General features: G+C 59.1%; 1 protein-coding gene across 1 annotated transcript in view; it reads left to right on the forward strand.

The window, feature by feature from the left end:
* Nucleotides 1-16574, forward strand: part of NBEAL2 (neurobeachin like 2) — a 30790-nt gene that overhangs the window by 627 nt on the left and 13589 nt on the right. The window contains 15 exon segments of the mRNA XM_036868424.1: nt 8910-8998; nt 9070-9198; nt 9300-9381; nt 9481-9605; nt 9805-9887; nt 11532-11617; nt 11718-12000; nt 12163-12269; nt 12767-12847; nt 14330-14413; nt 14818-14881; nt 14884-14915; nt 15372-15973; nt 16056-16188; nt 16275-16394. Coding sequence (XP_036724319.1) covers nt 8910-8998; nt 9070-9198; nt 9300-9381; nt 9481-9605; nt 9805-9887; nt 11532-11617; nt 11718-12000; nt 12163-12269; nt 12767-12847; nt 14330-14413; nt 14818-14881; nt 14884-14915; nt 15372-15973; nt 16056-16188; nt 16275-16394 — 2100 coding nt within the window.

A 16574-nucleotide genomic window follows, 5' to 3' on the forward strand; every position in this document is an offset into this window, starting at 1 on the left:
GCTCGGGCTCCGCACGCACGTGTGCGCCCCCGGCCGGCTGGTGCCTCTGGCACTTATACCTGGGGGTCGGCCCTCGCGGGCGCGCACCTCACAGGAGCCTCTTGGGTGGGGACAGTGCAGCCTCGGTTGTCCCTGAGGAGAGGGGCCTGGACCAAGACAGGGCACTTACCCCTTTTACAGATGGGGATACTGAGGCCCGGGAAAAAAAAAAAAGGCTGGCCGGGTCGGAAGGGGTGAGAGGCTTACTTTGCATCTCGGCTTGCCCTTCCTGTGGGCGCAGCCCAGTTGGGTGGTCATGGCCGACGGGTCTGAGTGGGCTGGGGGGCTTCAGGCATGCAAGGGAGGCGTCTCTACTTCGGTCTGACTTGAGTCAACTCCTCAGATACCCTGCGGCGAACTGCTGGTGGTGAGCTCCTCCTTGACCCCAGGTGGCCCCACCCCAACCCCCGGGGGGCAGGGTGTGGATTACGGGGGAGGGGGGTGTCCAGCCCAAAGAAAAGATTCGCCTTGGATGCTGGGGATGAAAATGGGGAATGCGGGTGAGATGGGAGGGATGTTTGAAAGGGATGGAGGGAGGCCATTTTCTCCTGAGCTCCCCGTCCTTCCTCAGAGACTACCTCAAGTGGCCTCAGAAGATGAAGGGAGCAACTCTGACCCAGGTGTACCCCAAACTGTGTCTCGCACATACAGGCCCCCACTCTCCTTCTGTATTCACAGCAAGGAGAGAACCCAGGGTAACGACCCCCCTCCCCTTCACCCAGCACCAGCCTTCCTCCCTGCACCTGCCTGGCATCATACTCCTGGCTCAGGTGTGCCTTGGGCACAATGCACTATTGTGTGCCCCTGATCTCGTCACTAGGGGGAAGTTCATGCTCAAATCAGCCGGCCCTCTGAAGAGGCTAGCCAACTGTCTCCCAGGACTGCAGGCCAGGACTTGGGCCCCAGGGATCAGGAGTCCAGGCCGTAAGGGCCATAGCTTCTTGAGCCCACTTCGGTGGTGCGAAGTCCAGGCACCCGGCAAGAGGCAGTGCATGGAGTAGAGTCTGTCTTTGGTGTGACCCAGGGCATGCTCTTTACACCCCTGAGCCTCTGCTTCCATATCTGTAAATTTGGCACAGCCCTGGCCTCGGGTGGCCTGGACTGTGCAGAGGGATAGCCAGTATGGCTGGTCCAGGCCAGAGAAGTTTCCTGCTTCCCTGCCCCACTGGATCCCCTCACCCCAGCTTCTCTGTCTCCATCTCCAAAGGTTGGTCCTTGTGAAGGAGCAAAAGATTTGGGAGGAAACCTGCCCCTGGCCCTCATGCTTCTGATTGCCCCCATGGTTATGGGCAGGTTCTTGGTTTTCAGTTTCTTCAGCTGTGACCAGGCAAACGGGGGCTTGAACAAGGTGATGAGTCTGAGGGATGTTAATCAAGCTTCTGATTGTCTCCGTGGTCGTGGGCAGGTTCTTGGTCTTCAGTTTCTTCACCTGTGATCAGGCGACGGGGGGCTTGAACGAGGTGACGAGTCGGAGGGTTGTTAATGGTGGGTCTTCAGGCTGGGTGGCATGCTGCTGGGGAAGGGTGTCTTGGCAGTTTCCCAGGATTGTACCTCCGACGTGGTTACCTCCTGCTGCCCCTTCTAGCTGAGCTCTGCAAGTGGTCAGTCCCTCACAGGTGTTTAGCATTCATCTGTGCTGAGTCCCTTCTCCCCCTCCAGCTCCTCACCTCACAGGGCAGGTGTGGGGCACAGGCTAGCTGGTTGTAGCCTTAGAAGCCTGGGCAGGCAGGGTACGGCCCGGGGCCAGGCAAACAAATCCAGGATATGAGTGTGAACCCAGGAGCCGGGAGGGGCCAGGTTTCCTGGGGAGAGGAAGCTCCAGCCAGCCTCCCAGCACTGCCTTCCTGCCGGCTTGGTCCTGCCTCTGCTCCCGGAACGTGGTCTCCACCCTCTGTACTGAGCTCCCAGGGAGTGGTGGCTGTGCTACTTTGAGCCCTGCCGGGGACCTATTGTGTGTGTGCTTGGGGGAGAGGGGAAGATAAGGTAAAGGGGTCGAACTGAGAGAGGGTATTAAGAGACCCCTGAAATGGCCAGCTACCCAGCCAGTAAGCTCCCCCAATACTTTCGCCCCTCCCTTCAACAGTGAGAGCTGACATCAGCTGGCAAACCTGTTTCCCCAGTTGTGGGTCTAGGCCCGCCCTGGGAGCACCCCTGTTTCTGCCCTTCCTTTCCCCTCACAGACCCCAGGTTCAGGCCTGCTCACCCCCTACCTCTTGGGGCCACGAGTGGGCGAGGGGGCTGTGGGTGGCTACTGAAGGAGGAAGGAGGGCCAGAGTGCACCCTGGACATCACTCAGTCTGAGCCCCTCAGAGCCTTATTGGGGAAACCAAGGCAGGGTCGTACCAAGGTCGTCGGACAGGTTTGGGGCGGAGTCTGGCAGAGCTCTGGCCCAGCCTCCATCCTGTGTTCCTTTACCCAGGAAAGGTCTAGTCCAGTGGGCAGGAAGACTCAGGTGGGCCTGCACCATGGGACGGCACAAGCTGTTTCCTCTGCCTGGAGCCTTCTCCCTCCTGTCTGAGGAGGCCTTCCCCGCCTGTTCCCGCAGCCCAAGCTGGACGTCAGCCCAGGCGTGTCCCCACTTGAACCCTCATTGTGCTTGCAACTCTGCGGTTTCCCCACGCCTCACATTTAGTAGGTGCTCCTTGGGTATTAGCTGGATGTCTGAGTGACTGATCAGGGATGTCTTACCAGAGAACTGCGTTTGGGCCTGGAGGGCTGAGCGCACAGGAACAGGAGGAGCAAGCACACGGCAGTGGGAACTATGAGAGGCAAGTTCGTTGGATGGGTGGGGGCACATCCAGAGGACTCAACCCAGCAGGGCTTCCCCAGTGAGGGCTTAGGTGGGGGAGAGGATAAGGGGACTGGGGCAGCACCCAGTAGGCTAGCAGTTGGGTGGCCTGTAAAGGTTATGCAAACTATGCAGATGAGTGGCCCTCTTTCAGGCTGGAGCAGTAGTGTTGCTCAGTAGCCCTCCAGTGAAAGGGAGCATTGGGGAGCATGAAAGCTGAGGGGCACTTAGGGTCCCCAAAGTCAGGACAGGACAAACATTCAGGGTACAGGTGGGGAGCCTAGGCTGAACTCTCTGCTTATGCCATTGAGGACTCAGGGTTCCAGGAAGGTCGGGTCAGAGCCTGAGCTGACCTTGCTCTGCCCGCCCCTCCCTGGTCCCTCACCCCTGACTGATGAGCTCTACTGCCTCATGGAAACCTAGTCAGGCCCTCTGCTCCCTCCGAGACCTTAGCTGGGTCATATTTCTTCCTGTGCCTCAGTTTACCATCTTGAAATGGGAAAAAAGGACCTCCTTGGTGCTTGACCCCCCCCCCCAACCCTCTTCCATACCTTAAAGGGGCAACCAGGGTTTCCTCCTACCTGCCTTTATTACTGAGGCAACTGAAGACGGAGGGACTGAGGTGATGGGGAGAGTAGCACAGAGTCCAGGGTTGGGGGAGGGGCTGGTAAGCCCTGGAGTTTTTATGGCAACTGGGGAGCTGATGTGGAAGTGTGGGGTCACCGTGGAAACAGGTCAGTTACTATGGGGACCCTGAAAGGAAATTCCTGTTTTCCAAAGTGATAGGACAAGGGGAAGGTTAAAACCTGAGGGATGTTATGGAGACCAGAAGGTCCATGCCTTTCAAGACCCCCTCCCCAGGTAAGGGGGAGAGACTGGCCCAGCCACCTAGGCACTTGGACCACTAGCCTCGGTTGTCCTTGCCTCTGGCAAAGTCCCCATCTTCCTGCTTCGTTCCTTGGCCCGAGGCCCTCCAAGTCTGACCTCCAGTCGTCCTGGTGTAGCCAAGAGCCACCTTCAGCTAGACGTTGCCATCCCCCTCCTAATGCTGAGTGCGGAGACCCCCACACATGAAGGAGGTCATCCTGGTCAGGCCCCACCCCACCCTATCCCATTTCTGCTTGCCTGTTCCAGGAGATGGGGTGCTCACTACCACCTAGGCAGCTCTGACTGGGAAGAGTCACCACTATGGAGCTTCAGTCTTTTCTCCCTACCCTACTTCTAGCGCTAACCTGGGGTCCATGAAGATCCTCCCATTCCACCTGCCTGGGACAGCCAGCTGGGGAGTGGCCCATGGGACCCTGGCTCTGCCAGTGAACCAAGGTCTGCCACTCATCTGTCACTCATGGAGGTGGGTGGGGAGAAGATGAGTGTTGCCCTGGAATGCCAAGGGCTTGGGAAGGCAGAGCCCCTGAATATGGGAGTGGAGCTCCCATTCACCTTACCACATGCTGGTGGGTGTGGTTGGAGAGCCTTTACCTGTTAAGCAAAGAGATGGTTTTAAAGAGGCAGCTGAAACAGAGAGATTAATCGTTTGTTTTGTTTTTTTCGTTTTTATTTTATATCAGAATATAGTTGATTTACAATTTGTGTTAGTTTCAGTTGTACAGCAGTGATTTAGTTATACATATATCTGTTCTTTTTCAGATTCTTTTCTCATATAGATTATTACAGAGTATTGAGTAGAGTTCCCTGTGCTATACAGTAGGTCCTTGTTGATTATCTATTTTATATATAGTAGCGTGTATATGTTAATCCCAATGTCCTAATTTATCCCTCCCCCCCACCCTTCCCCGTTGGTAACCATAAGTTTGTTTTCTAAGTCTGTGAGTCTGTTTCTGTTTTGTAAATAAGTTCATTTGTATCATTTTTAGATTCCACATATAAGTGATAACATATGATATTTGTTGTTCTCTGACTTAGTATGATCATCTCTAGGTCCATCGATGTTGCCGCAAATGGCATTATTTCATTCTTTTTATGGCTGAGTAATATTCCACTGTGTATATGTACCACATCTTTATGCATTCATCTGTTGATGGACATTTAGGTTGCTTCCATGTCTTGGCTATTGTAAATAGTGCTGTTCATGATACATGAACATTGGGGTGCATGTATCTTTTCAAAGTATGGTTTTCTCCGGATATACGTCCAGGAGTGGGATTGCTGGACCACATGGTAGCTCTATTTTTAGTTTTTTAAGGAACCTCCATACTGTTCTCCATAGTGGGCGTACCAATTTACATTCTCACCGACAATGTATGACGGTTCCCTTTTGAGAGATTAATATTTAGTAAGCTACCAAGTGTAAGAATCAGGTCTGGACTCCAGAACCCTTGCCCTCAACCACATTCAATTTGGCACCCCTGAAGTACCAGACAGGGCTGCCTCTTGGGGAAGGTGCTGGCTCTGATGGGGGTACATTTAAGCAGAGGAAACACGGAGAGCAAAGCACATGCAGACTTGTGGCGGTGGGGACAGTGAGTAATATCCAGTGGGGCGGCCAGTGAATATGGCATGTGAGGCTGGAGATGAGGTGGGCACTACCCGTGGGGGGGCTTCGGATGTCGGGGGGAGGCTGTGGATGTGCCCTGGGCCTGTGGCAGGGTGGCTGACCGGCTGCTCAGACAGTAGTGGTAACTGACGGGTACTGGGGGCGCTGGGTACTGTTTAAGGAACTTTGGGGATGGGGGATTCGGAGCAAGATCTGGTCCCTGAGACACAGGGCAAGCCAGGCCTGATTACAGGCTCGGGGTAAGGCACGCAGGTCTCAGGCAGCACGGTGTCAGGAGCTCAGTGGTCCCTGTCCCTCTGAAAGACAGCCCCACCCACCCATCCACGCCTCAGCCGCCTGCCCTCAGCCCTCCGGGGTTACCTCAGAGTTCTGAGGAAGTGGCAGTTCCATGCTCACCCAGGACCTAACCAACCCGTGGGAGCTCCCCTCCTCCAGCACTGAGTGTCCTCAGGGCTGGTTGGGCATAGACTGGGGTCCCTTCAGGGGTGACTCTGAGATCCCCATACCCACAGCTTTCTCCCCTGCTGCAAGGCCCTGGGAGGAGTGTGACTGCTCCTGACCTGCCTTCATGGGAGGGGCAGGGTTGGGACCCTGGCCTGTGGGGTTGGGGTGGGGACTGGGCTGGCCCACTGTTCCTGTTCAGAGCTGGAAAGGGAAGGAGGAGCCAGCGAGGCAGAGCTCTGAGAGGAGCGGGGGATCCTGAGCAGCCCCGCCGCCCCTCGCCGGCTCTGGACCCTTCGGCATGCAGCACTGCCTCCAGGCCCGAGGTCCCTGCTCTGCCCTGCCTCCCAGCCCCGGTGCCTGCAGGGACTCCCTCACGCCCCAGCACTGCAGCCTCAAGCCACCGGGCCCAGGTCAGAGCCAGGCCGAGGCTTCCCGGGGAGAAGAGGTGAGACCCCCAGAGTCAAGACCGGCAGTTACCCCTACCCCTGCCTACTACTGCGCTTTAGAGACCCCTCCTGCCCCTCCAGAACCCACAAAGGCTGCTGCCTTGATTGCCTCAGACCTGAACCCAGCCCAGCCTGGACCTGCTGGAAGTTTGCAGGACTGGACAGGCTGAGGGTGTGGTTCTAGGGACAGAAAAGCAGGGGTGTGCAGAGTTTGAGGGGCCCGTCAGGTCTGGGAGGGCCGATCCAGGTGATGGCCATGAGGAGGGTGGGAGTTTCCTGCTTAAGTACCAAAAGCCCAAGTCACAGATGGCAGTGGGGCACGGGGAGATCAGAGGCCTGCACAGGAGAATGTGAATCACAGATGTGGAAGGGCAGAGAGGCTGGAGAAGCAGTCCCTGGTTGGACTAGGGGCCCAGAATGCCTGGCTTAGCAATTAAGCCTTTTATCTTTGGGTCAGGGAGGGAGGACATGGTCAAATGTGGGCTTACAGGTGCTCAGCAGAGCTGCAGTGGGCAAGAAGGACTCCAGGTTTGGGTGGGAGAGACTGTGGCTTTGACTGGGGGGTGGTTTGGGGCTAGAAGAAGGGAGGATGGTGTTGGGACAATTTTGAAGGTAAGGAGGGATGTGTGGGGTCATTGAGGCAGGGTCGTGGGTCATGTGGTCAGCTTGGGCTGACTGGCTCTAGCCACCATGAGTGATCCTGGCCTAGAACAAAGGTTCAGCTGCAACTTGCTAGTGGATGAGGCATCCCCTCTGGGGCCCCCCGTTTTCCCATTTGCAGTGGGTAGAGTTCAAAAGAAATGGTCTAAGAGCCCTGGCCTGCTCTGGTGTTTTCAGGGTTGGGCATGTTGGTGTCCTTGCTGGTTTGTGGAGAGGAGAGGTATAGACAGAGGTAGGTGAGCAGGGAGGCTGCCAGCGGCAGAGGGTGGAGAGGTCGCCAAAGGTAACTGACAGGCAAAACGTCACAGTGGTGTGGGCCTGCACCTTGGTGGCCCCAGCCCCTCTCTGAATTGCCTGGGCCTTGGCCCTGTGACAAAATGTACAAGGAAGGTGTCCAACCACAGGGTGGAGGGCTGCTCTGTCTAGGTTTTTTGGGGGGCCTGGCCCAGTCTGCTGGGGTCAGGCCCCTTCCCTGGGGCCCATTCAGCCCCTGGCCCTGTGGTCTGGGGCCCACAGGTGGCAAAAAATTAGCCGTCCATGCAAAGGTAGTTCTGGAGGTCCTTGATCTGAGGTCCGTGGCACCTGGGGAGCAGTCTCAGGGTGTTGTCTGTGATGTGTCCCTTGCCCCTACATGTTCAGTATAGTACCTGTCCTTCCCCCCTGCCCCTGGGAAAGAAAATTGCCTTCTGGGCCCTGCTGGTTAGGGTGGGTGCTCCAGATAGGGATGGTGTGGAAGGAGAGAAGGAGGAGGGATGGAAGGAGGAGCTCAGGTCCAGGCCACCACCCACTCCATGCCTTGGGAGGGCTTAGAGGTTAGAACAGATTAGGGCTAGTCCAGGGCTTACCTGTGTCCCTGGAGCAAAGAGACCAGCAGGGCCAGATGGGGAGCCTGGACGCAGGAGGAGGGTGGGGCAGAGGTATGGATGAGTCCTTCAACATCATTGCCCGGGCCTGAGGCCTTAGACCCAGGTCAGGGAGCTGTGGGTGCCTTGAATGAAGGGCACTATAGTAGCAGGGACCACAACCTGTCCCTGGATAGGCTTGCCCTGACTCCTATCCCGGAGTTCTCCTGGACGTCTTGCCTGTAGAACTAGTTTCTGTCCACAAGCTCCACCCAGGGCAATGTGACCCCCACCCCTCTGTGCTGCAGGCCCCACCCCAGGTGCTAGGCTGGGTCCTTCACAGCTTCTCTTGCTGGGCCCTGGGTGCCCCAGGCCCTCCCACATCCCTGCGGTCTGCCGGGAGGAAGCGGCCCCCTTCCCCCACCGTGACTTTGCGCTTCCTGCCCCGGGGGCCAGGGTGGGAGGGGACGTTTCCCGTTCACACCAAAGTTTCCCTGGCTAGTGGCGCCCAAACTTGGGCTCAGCCGCAGTCCCTCTTACCCATGGAACCAGCTCTGGGGCCTGGGGTCCAGGTAACCAGCCAGGGTGTGGGCGGAGGTTCCCAGGGTGAGGCAGGGCATTTTGCCTGTAACATGTGGGGGATGTGTGTGTGCGTGGGTCTGCTTGGTCGATGGTGCACATAGCCTGGGAATATACAGTCAAGGAAGGTTTCCTGGGGGTGGTGGCTGCTGAGTTGGGAGAAGGTGGCAGGCGAGAGCCCAGCCCGTAGCTTGGGTTCAGGGAGGCTGGTGAGTGGGAGACCTTTAGCCCCAGCACCCCTGTGGGCCACAGCCATGCCCTAGGCATGTATACACTTAAGTCCCTCCCCTGCCTGTGTCAGGCTTGCCTGGGTCCCCAGAGGTTCAGGAAGTGGGAGAGGAGACTGGGAGGCTGAGAAAAGCAGATGGGGGCCCTGAGAGAGTGGTCAATATGTAAGGCAGTCCTCTGATGTTGACCTTCCACTTCCTGTCCTCCTCCCCCACCCATCCCTCCCTTTCTCCACCCCCACTGCTCTGCCTGCAATCTCTGTGTACCCCCATTCACTTTCCACCTCTGTCCACATCCCCTTGTCCCTCCCCTGTCCACTGCGCCCCTTCTGCCCCCACCACTGTTCCCCCGAACTCCTTTGCCTGCAGAAGGACCTGGGCTATCTGCAGCAGTGGCTGAAGGCCTTTGTGGGTACCTTCGAGAAGAGCATCTCACTGTCCTCTCTGGAGCCACGCAGGTGAGGCTGGAGCTACATGGAGGGCGGGAGACTGAGGGGTGCTCGGCACCTAGTGACCCCGCTCCCTGCAGGCCGGAGGAGGCAGGTGCGGAGGTGCCGCTGCTACCTCGGGATGTGCTGCACGTGCTGGCCGAGCAGCTAGACGAGGGGGACCTGGAGCAAGTCCTGCTGCTGCTCAAGCTCTTCGTCATCCTCTGCAGGTGGGTCCCTGTTGTCTTCTCCACGGTGAGAGAATGTGCACTTCTGGGCCGGGGTGGGGACTGGCTTGTCACCGGGACCTCTCCCATCATTCACTTCCCAGGAACCCGGAGAATGTAGAGGCAGGCTGGGGCCAGGTGCTGGTGCCCCGGGTGCTGGCATTGCTGACCCGCTTGGTGGCCAAGGTGAGGTTGGCAGGTGGTAGGGGTTGGCCACCCCTGGGGGTTGGCAGGTGGTAGCCACGGCCCAGCTAACCCCCCTTCACCCTCTCTTCATGCCTACAGCTGAAAGAACCCCCACCACCGGAGAAGGGCCGTGAGTCCCAGCTGGAAAACGTAGCCCTGCATGCCCTGCTCCTCTGTGAGGGCCTCTTCGACCCCTACCAGACCTGGCGGCGCCAGCACAGTGGGTGAGAGGCGGCCCGCAGGCAGAGGACCCAGAGGAGGCCCGGGACAGGATGGGGGTGGCCACAGGATGGGGGTGGCCGCACTGGCTAAGGTGCGGAGGTGGGAGGGGCCGGTGTGCAGGCTGCTATGGGGAGGATGACGCAGGAGGAGTGAAGTACTGGCCTCACCTCGGCCCCTGCCCACCCTGTCCCCACCTGCCAGGGAAGTCATCAGCTCCAAGGAGAAGAGCAAGTACAAGTTCCCTCCTGCGGCTTTGCCCTGTGGATTCAGCACCTTCTTCCGAGGTCAGGCCCCACCCCCGGCCTGCCTGGCCCCGCCCCCAAACATGAGCCCCGTCCTTTGGTTCCCCATTGCATATGCAGGATAGGACCCACTTGTGGCTGCACTCAGGGCTGGGAGAACCATGGGAATTTGAGTGGGCTTCCAAAGGCAAGTAGGAGTTTAGGGGCAGAGAGGAGAGGAAGGGCATGTCTGCACAAAATGAGTAATTTCTTTTCGGGGGGAGTCGATTTCCCTTCCCCCTTCTCTCCTGTCTCTTGGGAACCCCCCCCCCCCATTGCTTGTACCCCACTCTGATCTGGACCATCTTAAAACTCCCTGGTCCAGTCTCTTTGTCCCTGTAGCTCCACCCAGTCTCCTCTCCTCCACAAGACAGTGTCTACATTAGGTGTCTCCCCTTCCTGCTCCCATACTCCCAGGGAAGCTGACCCCCCAGAACATCTCTGGCCACCTGTTCTCCCTGGGCACCTTCTGCTCCTGAGTGTCCTCTCTCCTCTCATTGGAGGACACTGGACAGGATTTCAGATGGGCTCATGGCAGGATGCTGTCTGGACAGGGACAGGCCAGGTTTGGGAAGGTGGTGGCCTAGGAAATATCTCAGTGTTTCTGGGATGCACCAGGGAGCTGCGGGCCTGGGTTTGGAACGGGAGCGACAGCTCCAAGAGGGGAGATGCCCCTGGGAAGCTCCCTGCCTCTGTTCTCCCACAGCCTGAGTACTCTTCTTAAAACACACTGGATTTTGTTTCCCCTACTGTAAATTCCTCAGTGGGGGCCTGACACCCTCAGAATCCAATCCTCTCCACAGCCTTCCTTTCCAGCCCTGTTTGCTCTCTGCTCTCCGCTCTCCAGCCATGGTCCTGTCCTCTCATTCCTAGAATCCAACTAGTTATCCCACCTTTGGTCTTTGCCCATACTGTTTCCTTTCCCTTCCCAGGCCAACTGCATTATCAGGCCTCACCTTGAAAGCCCTGTCCCACGGGAGGCCCCCCACCGCATCCCACTGGTATCAGGGCAGCTCTGCATTCCCCCCCTCCAACGCCCACACACTCATGTGACCCAGGGCTGGTCCTTTCTGCTCTCTGGGTTTCAGTTCGTGTCCTGGCATCCTGTCCAGCTTTACTGGAGCAGGGCCAGGTGGGCCTCCCAGATATGACGCTGTGAAAGCCCCTAGAAGTCCCCAGTGGGGGTGTAGGGGGATGGTGTGTGGAGCATCTGTATGGTAGATACGGCAGGGTCCCCAGAGCCGGTTCACGGGATGCTCCAACCATCACAGGGCAGAGGGACCAGGAGACTTGCATCTAAGAAACTAAACCCTGGGTTGCCATGGGGAAGTGCAATGGGGGGTGCTCACCCTGGGGTCCTCATTTTGGGGCTTAATTTTCCAGGGAGCTGGCTAGGCCTCAGGGCAGGGCCATACCCCCTAAAGCTCCCCAATGAAGGGCTGTGTCCTCCTCAGATCTCCTAGCATAGAGTCATGACATTTTAGACTCCCAGCACAGAACCTGTCTTCTCCCTCAGATTGGGCCCTCCCAGCCCTGTTCCTTGACCAGCCCCCCCCTGCCACCCCAGGGCACCCACCTCTTGTGTGGTCCCCTGGACCCAGCCCTGTAAGCTTTGTGACATTGTCTTGCTCCCCACCCCCCATCCAGAGAGCCTGCAGGATGCGGATCACTTGCCTCCTGTGCTCCTGCTGCGTCTCATCCACCTCTTTGGTGCTGTCCTTGCAGGAGGGAAGGTAGGCTGGGAGGAGCCTGGGGGCCCGAGGGTGGCTGTCTCAGGGTCTCTCTGCTGGGTGAGCCCTTTGGCCCATTGCCCGTCTCTGCCCACACCTGCAGGAGAACGGGCAGAAGGCTGTGAGCGCTGGCACTGTTCAGGGCCTGCTGAACGTGGTGCGGGGCTGGGGCCACGGGCCAGCCCAGGACCCCCGCCTAGTGCCGCTGGCACTGGAGGCACTGGTGGGTGTGGTACATGTCCTGCACGCCAGCCGCACACCCTCCCGGGGGCCAGAGCTCCGAGCCCTGCTTGAGGGCTACTTCCATGTCCTTAATGCCGACTGGCCGGCCGGGCCAAGCCTGGACCCCGAAGAGGCCCTCATCACCCTACGGGTCAGCATGCTCGGTGGGTATAGCCTCTTGGGCTCTTGGGGAGGTGGCACTAGCAAGGGAAGGCCCTAGTGATGATGGAAAGGCTGGCCTGGGCAGCATGGGAAGAAGGTTTAAGGCTGACCAGAGGCGCTGCTGAGACAGGCTTGGGCAGGGCTGACCCTTGACCTCTCCACAGACGCCATCCCCATGATGCTGGCATGTGAGGACCGGCCAGTGCTGCAGGCCACCTTCCTCAGCAACAATTGCTTTGAACACCTTATTCGCCTCATCCAGAACAGCAAGGTGGGCGGGGCCCAGGCCGGGGTGGGGGGGCCTGGACCCCAGAGGCTGGGGGGCACCACGTGTGGATGCCGAGCTGCTGATGAGCAAACTTGGGCTGGTGGGATGGCTTGCACTTCAGTGGGAGGGCCTGGGGCTCAGGATGGCTCTGGACCCCACGTGAAGAGGGTGTTGTAGAAGGACGGGAGCTGCCCTGGCCCCTTGTTTCCCTTTTCCCCAACCCCAGACGTAGGGGCAGGAGGAAGGCTCAGCTGTTTTGGATGCAGTGCCTATCCCTGCCCACTTATCTGCCCCCGGCTCTGTCCCTCTGGGCAGGGTATGGGTGGCTCAGCTCCCCTCCTCTTCCCTAGTGCCTGGTGGGGCGCTCGGCCTGGGGCTCAGGGCGCATCCTTCCCTATGGGGTGGAGCCCTGGCAACTGCTCCAGGTCCTGCTCTAATCCCACCCTTCCCCCATCTTCTCTCTCCTCTGCCTCCTCCACTTTGTGCCTCCCCCCCGACAGCTGTACCTGCAGGCCCGGGCGCCCCCTGAGGGGGACAGTGACCTGGCTACCTGGTTACTGACCGAGCCCGATGTCCAGAAGGTACCACCCTGGGGCTGACCAGCTCAGGCACCCACGTCCCTGGGCACCCACCCCCCGGGGCTCCCTCTTTGAGCCTTTCTGCACTATGCAGGGGGAACGAGCAGATACATGCCAGGCCTGGTATAGCCTAGCGACGGGGCTGGGTCCCCCATGCTGTCTCACCTACCTTCCAAATCCCAATCCTAGGAAATGGCGCAGTTGTGATCTGTTCCCTGGCTTGTGTTAGTCTTGGGAGCTGGGGTTTGGCTATGCCAACCTGGAAGGAACCTTCGATACTCAACCACCCCACCCCCATTGCACAGAAGGGGAAACAAGAGGCCAGATACTCAGGGATTTGGCTGTGGTCACTCACAGAGAAAGAGGTCCCCCACATGGGGCCACTTCTTTGCTTGGATCCTTGCACCTGCCTTAAGCAGGTCACTGGGAGTTCCCTATCCTCTCATGCCCTCATGACGTGCTCCCTGCCTCACCTTGCATGGGGGCTGTAGGAGGCTGCGGGGTGTCAGGGGCTCTGCATGGGGCACCCTCTCTCTGGTGGCTCAACAACTGGGCCCCCACCTCCAGAGCCCCGCCCTGGCTTTGTCCTCATGAAGCAGCCCTGTGTGTCTATTGCACTTGGCTGTTTTCTGAGAACCTGCATGTCCATTCATCTACAAAGCAGGCAAGGCCAGTGAGACCCCTGCTTTTTACAGATGAGGAAACTGAGGCCTGGCGGAGGGAAAAGATTGCCTGAGGTCCCTTGCGGAGTCAGGCAGAGCTGGGACCAAGGGCCCCATGGAGCCAAAATACAGCCTGGCACCTGCTGACAAACTCTCCAAGCCCTCCTGACCTCTCAGCCCCTCGGTAGGGCAGGGTAAAGGAGTAGCATACCTCTGGCTGTTGGGTTCAGCCAGGGTGAGCCTCAGTATCCCCACCTGGATCTAGGGGAAAGGGGCAGGGTAGGACTTAAAGGTCTCGAAGGTTCTTCTGGTTCTAACATCCTGTGATTGATTGTCCCTAAATTCCCCAACCCCCTGTCAATCATCATGGGTGATGGGGCACTTGCCAGCCTGCCTGCACGTATGTTTAGCTTGGGTGGGGATGGGTGGAGACCGGGGCCCATAAGCCCACTGGACAGTAGAGGGCAGAGGGCTGTGGCCAAAGGGTTCACTGGTGATCTGTCCCTGTATCCCAGTGAGGCCCTTCCCAGCCTTGGTTTCTTCCCCGGCTTCTCTGTCAGAGTGGGCCTTGCCAAGCTGCTCAGAGAGGGCCCCAAGGTCAGGGTGAGGGTCATGGCAGTTTGGGCAAAGGCAGAGGGCCTGGTGGCTTCTGTTCTAGCACTATATGGCCCAGACAGGGTTGCCACACTCCCAGGGCCCCAAGCCAACTCAGCTACTTGCCTTGGGGCATCTGTTCCTGTCCCTGCACCCCTTTTACTGCAGGGTGCCGCCAGCTGCGACGTCCTGGCACCTGCCTCTCCTGACTGCCCCTCCCCACCCCAAGGTACTGGACCAGGACACAGACGCCATTGCAGTCCACGTAGTCAGAGTGTTGACCTGCATCATGAGCGGCTCCCCCTCCGCCAAGGTGAGGATGCTGCGGTCCTGCTGTAGTCGGGGTGTGGGATGGGAGTTAAATTGACCAGTTGTCTCTAGAACAGGCCTGGCTGATGGCTGTCAGAGCAAGTGAGCTGGGGAGGTGACCATCCTGCCCTCTGGGGTACGGCTCAGTCCCCTGGGCGAGCATAGTCATTAGTGAGTCCTGGGAGCTGGCTCTCCTGGCTCAGAGCTGGAGGGCGGAAGGATGCTTGTGGCTGACCACCATCTGCAGCCTTCCGAGGTAGACCTGTTCCTCTGCCAGCGCTGTGACCCAGAGGCAGAGCCAGGCAAGGGGGCCCTGAAAGGTGATGCCTCTTCCAGGGTTCCCGTGGGGTGGTGTGAGTACGCCCTGGGGCCCACATACACACTCTTTTCCCACGCATCCCTGCACAGGAGGTGTTTAAGGAGCGCATCGGCTACCCTCACCTGCAAGAGGTTCTGCAGAGTCACGGTCCCCCACCCATCGACTGTTGCAAGAGCTGCTCAACATGGTGAGGGCAAGGGCTTGGGGGCAGGGTCCCAAGGGCAGCCAGGACTGAGTCAGGGCTACCACAGAAGGTGAGCTCTCCTCCACCTTAGGGGACCATGTTGACTATGTGTGACCTGGGGCCTGACCCTGTGTGTCAGGGTCACTGGGGTGAGGATTCTGAGCTGCATGGGGCCCAGAAGCTGCTGCATGTTAGCAAGCCCCAGGATGATTCTAGGAATAGGCAGTTGGGGTTTAGGCCCAGCCAGACCGAAAGCCAAGGGTTATTGTTGGTAGCGATGGTTGTCTGAGCACCTCTGGCTTTCCTGAGCCTCAAACACAACCTGTGAGCTGGATGGGGTAGCACACGTTGTGTTCCCATGCTGTAGGCAAGTAAACTGAGACAGGAAGTCCCACTGTTGGTAGGGTGGCCTGTTCCATGCCAGTTGCCCGGGAACTATCACATTCTCTCCACCCGCAGGCTGTGGAGGGCAACCACAGCACGTGTCCGCCACCACCAATCCGCAATGAGCAGCCGGTGCTGGTGCTAATGCGGTGGCTGCCAGCACTGCCCACAGCTGAGCTGCGGCTCTTCCTAGCACAGCGCCTCTGGTGGCTCTGTGACAGCTGCCCTGCCAGCCGTGCCACGTGTGTCCAGGCCGGTCTGGTGGGCTGCTTGTTGGAGACGCTCAGCGAGGGGGTAGCCCTGGGGGCCCGCTGCCAGGAGCAGCTGCTGGCGCTGCTGCAAGCACTGGGCCACGTGTCACTAAGGCCCTTGGAGCTGCGTCGCTTGCTTCGTCCCCCGCCAGGGCTGGACTCAGGGCCGGGTGGAGCTGAGGCTGGGGATGCCCGACACGCAGGTGCCATCATCCGCGCGCTCTCAGGCATGGCCCGGCACCGGGGCCCGGCACGAGCCCTGTGCTACTTTGACCTCACGCCCAGCATGGCGGGTATCATGGTACCCCCCGTGCAGCGATGGCCAGGACCTGGCTTCACCTTCCATGCCTGGCTGTGTCTGCACCCCACGGCTGTAACACCTGCCCCGGCCCCCACCCGGCCGCTCCAGCGAAAGCAACTGTACAGGTGGGTGACTGCTAGGGACCAGGGCGCGGTGCCAGGGTGAGCAGGAGAGCCAGCGGGCATAACTGGCTTGGCCTGCCCCCAGCTTCTTCACCAGCAGCGGCTCAGGGTTTGAAGCCTTCTTCACGGCGGCTGGGACCCTGGTGGTGGCCGTGTGCACCCGGAAGGAGTACTTGACCATGAGCTTGCCTGAAGTGTCCTTTGCCGACTCTGCCTGGGTGAGCCTCCGTCCTCATGTGGCCCAGGGAGGTGGAGGGGACACCACGTCCCAACCTGTGACCTGATGTTGTGGCTTCTGTTCTAGCACTGTGTGGCCATTGTCCATGTGCCCGGGCGCCGGCCCTTCAGCCAGAACCTGGTGCATGTCTACAAAGACGGCCATCTGGTGAAGACGGCACCCCTTCGCTGCCCCTCCCTTAGTGAGGTGTGCCAGGCAGGGTTTGGGGAGGCTTGGGCAGCTGGGGGCACTTCGACAGGGTGGGGCCTGGAGCCCCGTGTCCCCCCTCTCCCACCCCACAGGCCTCAGCCTCTGGGGCCTGTGCAGCCTTGGGGGTCACCGAGGAACTGGATGCAGGTGGAACCCCAGGCTCTGCTGTGACCTGAC

The sequence above is a fragment of the Balaenoptera musculus genome, chromosome 11 (assembly GCF_009873245.2).
Source record: "Balaenoptera musculus isolate JJ_BM4_2016_0621 chromosome 11, mBalMus1.pri.v3, whole genome shotgun sequence".
Taxonomy (NCBI): domain Eukaryota; kingdom Metazoa; phylum Chordata; class Mammalia; order Artiodactyla; family Balaenopteridae; genus Balaenoptera; species Balaenoptera musculus.